Consider the following 5,816-nt stretch of genomic DNA (forward strand, 5'->3'; position numbering starts at 1 on the left):
ACCCAGGCATGTACCCTGACTGGGAATTGAACCTGTGACACTTGGGTTCGCAGCCTGAGCTCAATCCACTGAGCTACGCCAGCCAGGAAATATTTCTAAAGTATCCACTATGTCCCCAGTATTGAGACCCTTTCTTGTTTCATGCACAAAGCATCTTATTTATTTGAAGGACACAAATGTTCTTTGAATGTCACTTAGCTTCTTTTCCCTCTCTCCTCTTAGACTGTGTCCTTCCTTCCTCATAAACCATGGATTGAGCAGTGATCCTGTAAAGGGACCTGAATGATCACCTTAGCTAGTTGAACAGTTCTTGCCCACTCCACCCCATATGAGGGCAGAGGAAAAAATGCTCACTCATCTCCTTTGCTTGCTCAAGTCTCCATGCTTCCATCCTCCCTTCATTTCTGTTAAGAATGTGTCCTCTGCCCCCCAAAATAACTTTTAAAAAGAAAAAGAAACAATATGTGTAAAGCACACATCCTGAAATGAGTAGTTCAGTTTTGATGAGAGCAGGAAATGACATATTTTCATCAACTGAGTTTTTGTGCTGGTATTTACACACCTTAGACTTCTCTCCTGAGAGTTTCTGGACTCAGCCATGATGTGGAGTGCTAGTTTTATGAGGCGGCAATTGCTGAAAGTACATCACCTCATGTGCGATTGTTACAGGGGCCAGGCGACGGAGGAATTTGAAAGTCAGAGTGAAGACTTGGGTTTATTGCGTGGCATGCCGCCGAAGTGATCCACAGGGGTGGCTGGACCTCCACTGGCACTTTTGGGAAGATTTCTCCTCAAAGATGCACAGGTTCGAATGCACTCAAGAGTGCTTGGAGGGTGGAGGGTAATCACAAAACCATTCCCACATAGACATAACCTAGAAGGTGACTGCCAAGGAAAAATTAGTCAAAAGCAATGATTACTTGGTTACTTATAAAGTGACCCTGAGTTTTCAGACGTGGTCCACATATGTAGCTACACGGTTCCTAGCAGCCAAAGAAATGAAACAAACATGTGATTACAAGAGAAAGCAAACCAGTTGTTCAGAGAAAGCACTAAGTATTCTTGTTTAAAGGGATGGATACAGGTGTGACATTTCTACAATAGACACAGTAGAGACTCATTCGACCTTTTCTTATAATATCCTTCATTATAAGCAAATAATGCCACATGACAAATGACAAATCACCACCCAGCACAAACAATTCCCTTGAAATAGATGGGTCCCATAAAGTGGTTTGATCTAACTGTAAAATATAGAATATTTAAAGGAATGACTTAATGATGTTATTTCTCACATTGCGGCAATAGAGAATGTGGGACATTTCCAGCAATCCCTGAGACTTACAATTAATGAGCAGACTCAGTTTCTAATTAACTACAGAGTTAAGATTCTCTGAACAAAATGAAGTCATCTAAACAGGTTTCGTGTTATATGAAGAAACGGCTAGAATTTAATTCTAGATTTTTAAAATAGCACGTGAGAATGACAGTTCCTTAAAAAAAATAAAACAGCATATGTTTTCATTTTTAATTATAGCATTAGAAAAGTACATGATATGTACAAATCACTCCAAAATTATTTGGTGAAGGAAGGAATTAGTAGGGAAACCTGAAGGGAAGAATTGTTTAAATATTACTAGAGCCCTGACCACTATGGCTCAGTTGGTTGGGCATTGTCTCACAAAGCAAAAAGCCACTGGTTCTATTCCCAATCAGGGCACACGCTTGGGTTGCAGGCCAGTTCTCAGCTGGGGGCGTGTGAGGCAACCAATCAATGTTTCTCTCTCATATCAACATTTCCCTCCCTCTCTCCCTTCTTTCCCCTCTCTCTAAAAATCAAAAAATAAAATCTTTAAACACTGGTAGAATTGAAGGAATAGCTAAAAGATTGTGTCAAACAAGTGATGTCTGTTTCATTGTAATTCATGTCTCTATTTTTCAGCAGACTCATCAATAACATACAATCAGAAAACCAAACAGGTGTAGCAGAATTCCTCCTCCTGGGTCTCTCAGAGGACCCAGAACTGCAGCCCCTTCTCTTTGGACTGTTCCTGACTATGTACCTGGTTACTGTGCTTGGGAACCTGCTCATCATCTTGGCCGTCAGCTCAGACTCCCACCTCCACACCCCCATGTACTTCTTCCTCTCCAGCCTGTCCTTTGTTGACATCTGTTTCAGCACCACCATAGTCCCCAATATGCTGGTGAACATCCAGACAGAAACCAAAGCCATCACCTACACAAGCTGCCTTACTCAGGTATATTTTTTCATGGTTTTTATATGTACGGACAATTTACTTCTGACCGTGATGGCATATGACCGCTATGTGGCCATCTGCCACCCTCTGTACTACACCGTCATCATGAACTCACGCCTCTGTGGCTTGCTGGTTCTCCTTCCCTTGTTCATTAGCATTATGATCGCCTTGCTCCACAGCCTGATGGTGTTGCATCTGTCCTTCTGCACAGACTTGAAAATCCCCCACTTCTTCTGCGAACTTGCTCAGATCCTCAAACTTGCCTGTTCTGATACCCTCGTCAATGACATCCTGGTATATTTAATGACCGGCCTTTTGGGTGGGGGTCCCCTCTTGGGGATAATTTTCTCTTACACTCGAATTGTCTCCTCCATCTTGAGAATCCCATCAGCTGGTGGCAAGTATAAAGCTTTTTCCACCTGTGGGTCTCACCTGCTGGTGGTTTTCTTGTTCTATGGGACTAGTATGGGAGTCTACCTTAGTTCTACAACCTCTTTCTCCTCCAGGAATAGGGCAGTGGCCTCAGTGATGTACACAGTGGTCACTCCCATGCTGAACCCCTTCATCTACAGCCTCAGGAACAGAGACATGAAGGGAGCTTTGAGGAAACTTATCTCTAGAACATGTTTCTTTTCATGACTTTGCCATCTGCCTTGGGTGTGAGCTTCTGGAATGAGTCAAAGGGACTGAAATACTGCATATACCAGAATCAGGACTCTTCATAACTCAGCCCTCCTAGCACGGTGGTTAATCATGGGCTTTGTAGTCAAACAGCTTTGTACTAAATCCTGCTGCCCTGTGTTTCACTATTTGTCATTTATCAGCTAACTTAACTCTGAGTTCAGCTCACCATCTACAAAATGGGCAGAATAATATTAATTACACACTTGACAGTGATATTGGGAATTTATTTTATGTTGGGATATATGAGATAATTTAATATACATGTTTATTAAGCACTAGTAAATTTTAATAAATAATTACAGGTTTTGAAAAGTACATTATATTTCAATAAAGCTTGGGGAAAATAATGACTATCAAGTGTATACTCCATGTGTTAGTAAACTTGTAGTGGCTACTCATTTGCCTGCACATTAATATGCTAATTAAATCAATTCTCATCTCACCCTCCCCTTTGAGTCATCTTCATCTTTTTCTTTTTTTTTTAAGATTTTATTTATTTATTTTTAGAGAGGGAAGGGAGGGAGATACAGAGAGAGAGAGAGAGAGAGAGAAAGAGAGAGAGAAACATCAATGTGCAGTTGCTAGGGGTTCTGGCCTGCAACCCAGGAATGTACCCTGGCTAGGAATTGAACTTGGGACACTTTGGTTCCCAGCCTGAGCTCAATCCACTGAGCTATGCCAGCCAGGTATCTTTTTCTTTATTTTGTCTTCCTTTCTGCTGGAATCTATACAAAGAAATATATTTGAATAACATCAACTGGGATTTTTATTTGAGATATTTAATTTAATCCATGAGTTATATCGAAGTGCATTTTTATTTTTTATTTTTTAAAGCTTTTTATTATTTATTTTTAGAGAGAGGGGAAGGGAGGGAGAAAGAGAGAGAGAGAACTATCTACCGGTAGCCTCTTGTATGTGCCCCAACCAGAGACTACACTCACAACCCAGGCATTTGCCCTGACCACGAATCAAACTTGGACCAGCCATATTTTCCTTTGTGGGACAATACCCAACCAACTGAGCCACACTGGTCAGGGCACAGAAGTACATTTTTAATGTCCAGATAGATGGGGGATTTCTTTATGCTTTTCTTATTGTTTTCTAATGTATTGCATTGTGTATATCTTGTATAATTTTAATTCTTTGAAATTTATCGAGACTTGCCTTTTGTAGCACTTGTGGTCAAACTTAATATATAGTCTGTGCTAAAAGAGAAATGGGTATTTTGATGAGTGTGTAATTCTGTAAATTCAGTGCATTTTCTATATATATTCAATAGGCCAAGTTATTGAATTGTGTTTAAATCTTATTTATTTTGACTGATTTTTTTTGGTCTCCTTGTTGTATCAGTCATGGAGTGATATATATTAAAATCACCCAGAGTGGTACTGAATTTGTCTATTTCTGCTTATAGTTCCATCAGTGAACCATTAAGTACAAATATTCAGGATTGTTTTGTCTTCTGGTGCCTTGAATCTTTCATGTTTATGAAGTCACCTTTGTTATCTCTGGCTGTGCTTCTGCATTAGAGTGTGCTTTGTCCGGTAGTAATGTGCTGCAGGTGCATGGGCTTCTTCTGGGCCTCCCAGCGACGGGAAACAGGCTGCAGTCCGTATGGTCATGGGGTTGCCTCCAGTTAGTTCTCCTGTTTCCAACAGACATTCCCCTGGGATGCCAGCCCACAGCGAGGAACCCCTGCCTCTCACCCTTCACTCTTGAGCCTGCAGATACCTAAAGCTCATATTAGTTGCTCAGCTGCCTCTTCTAGACAACCTCAAGGAAAAAGCCAGCCGAGGGTCTGGCTCACCTTTCTGGAGCCCTGCCCTCTCCTAGTCTCCGTGAAGTGATTTATTTCAACAAGAACACCTGTGTGTGCCTGGAGGGCGATGCACCCCAAACGCAACAGGACATAAGCTCCTGTGCTCAGGACCCTTATGGACCCCACCCTTATATCTTTTGTAATAAAGAAGTAATCTAGTAAACAACCTGTTTTCCTGAGTTTGGTGAGCTGCTCTAGGAAATTCATTAAACCAAGGAGGGGGTCATGGGAGCCTCCAATTTATAGCTGTCAGAAGCACAGGTGACAACCTGGACTTGCCATTGGCAGTTGAAGTTGCAGCAGAGAGTGGAGAGAGTGCAATCTTGTGGGACTAAGGCCAGAACCTGTCAGATCTGATGCTGTCTCTGGGCAAGTAATGTCAGACTGAGTTAACTTGGACACCCAGCTGCTATCCAGGGAATCTGATAATTATTCAGTGTGAGGGAAATTTGTAGCCAGAGTGTCAGCAGTGAAGTATTAAGCATAGCCTGAAACTAAAGGAGACAGTGGGGAGAGAGAGTTTCTCTTTAGTTTCACATAGCCTAAAATGTTTACTCTCTGGCTCATTATGGAAAAAGTTTGCTTCCTGCCCTTCCATGGTTCTCAACTAACATTCAAGGCTCTTCCTTCCCCAAATTTTTACAACTAAAATTTGACAAACTTTATGTAAAAATCCTGCAAGTTGAGCTGCCATGTTTCAAATAATAGGTAACAAACATATGAGTAATGATCAATAATTCCAAGAGGAAAATCAAAGTGCATTTAAAAATCCTTTGAGCCTTCTTTTATGCACAATAGAAGGAATTTCAGTTTTCAGACATTTTTGCCTAGCTTCCAAAGCCCTGGTTCTTTCACAAAGGGGCAGTGGGCAGAGAATTTATGGTCCCCTGACTTGCCCCTGCTTTGCAGTTGGTTAACTTTTGACTGTGGGAGGCTGTCCTGTGCATTTGAGATGTTTAGCTGCATTTCTGGGTTCCACCATTAGATGCCAGAAGCACCCCACCAAAACCCAGTATGAGCCCCCCTCAAATTTTCTCCAGGTTGGCCAAATGTTC

The 5,816-nt window shown here is 41.6% G+C and overlaps 1 protein-coding gene across 1 annotated transcript; it reads left to right on the plus strand.

Moving 5' to 3' along the window:
* The first annotated feature begins 556 nt into the window (after positions 1–556).
* LOC114503317 (olfactory receptor 7G3-like) lies at positions 557–3,417 on the plus strand. The gene is made up of 2 exons (XM_036032291.1): positions 557–805; positions 1,943–3,417. Exons 1-2 carry the CDS (start codon positions 798–800, stop codon positions 2,895–2,897), a joined length of 963 nt encoding a protein of 320 aa, XP_035888184.1. The 5' UTR covers positions 557–797; the 3' UTR covers positions 2,898–3,417.
* The last annotated feature ends 2,399 nt before the right edge of the window (positions 3,418–5,816 follow it).

The sequence above is a fragment of the Phyllostomus discolor genome, chromosome 8 (genome assembly GCF_004126475.2).
Source record: "Phyllostomus discolor isolate MPI-MPIP mPhyDis1 chromosome 8, mPhyDis1.pri.v3, whole genome shotgun sequence".
NCBI classification, from domain to species: domain Eukaryota; kingdom Metazoa; phylum Chordata; class Mammalia; order Chiroptera; family Phyllostomidae; genus Phyllostomus; species Phyllostomus discolor.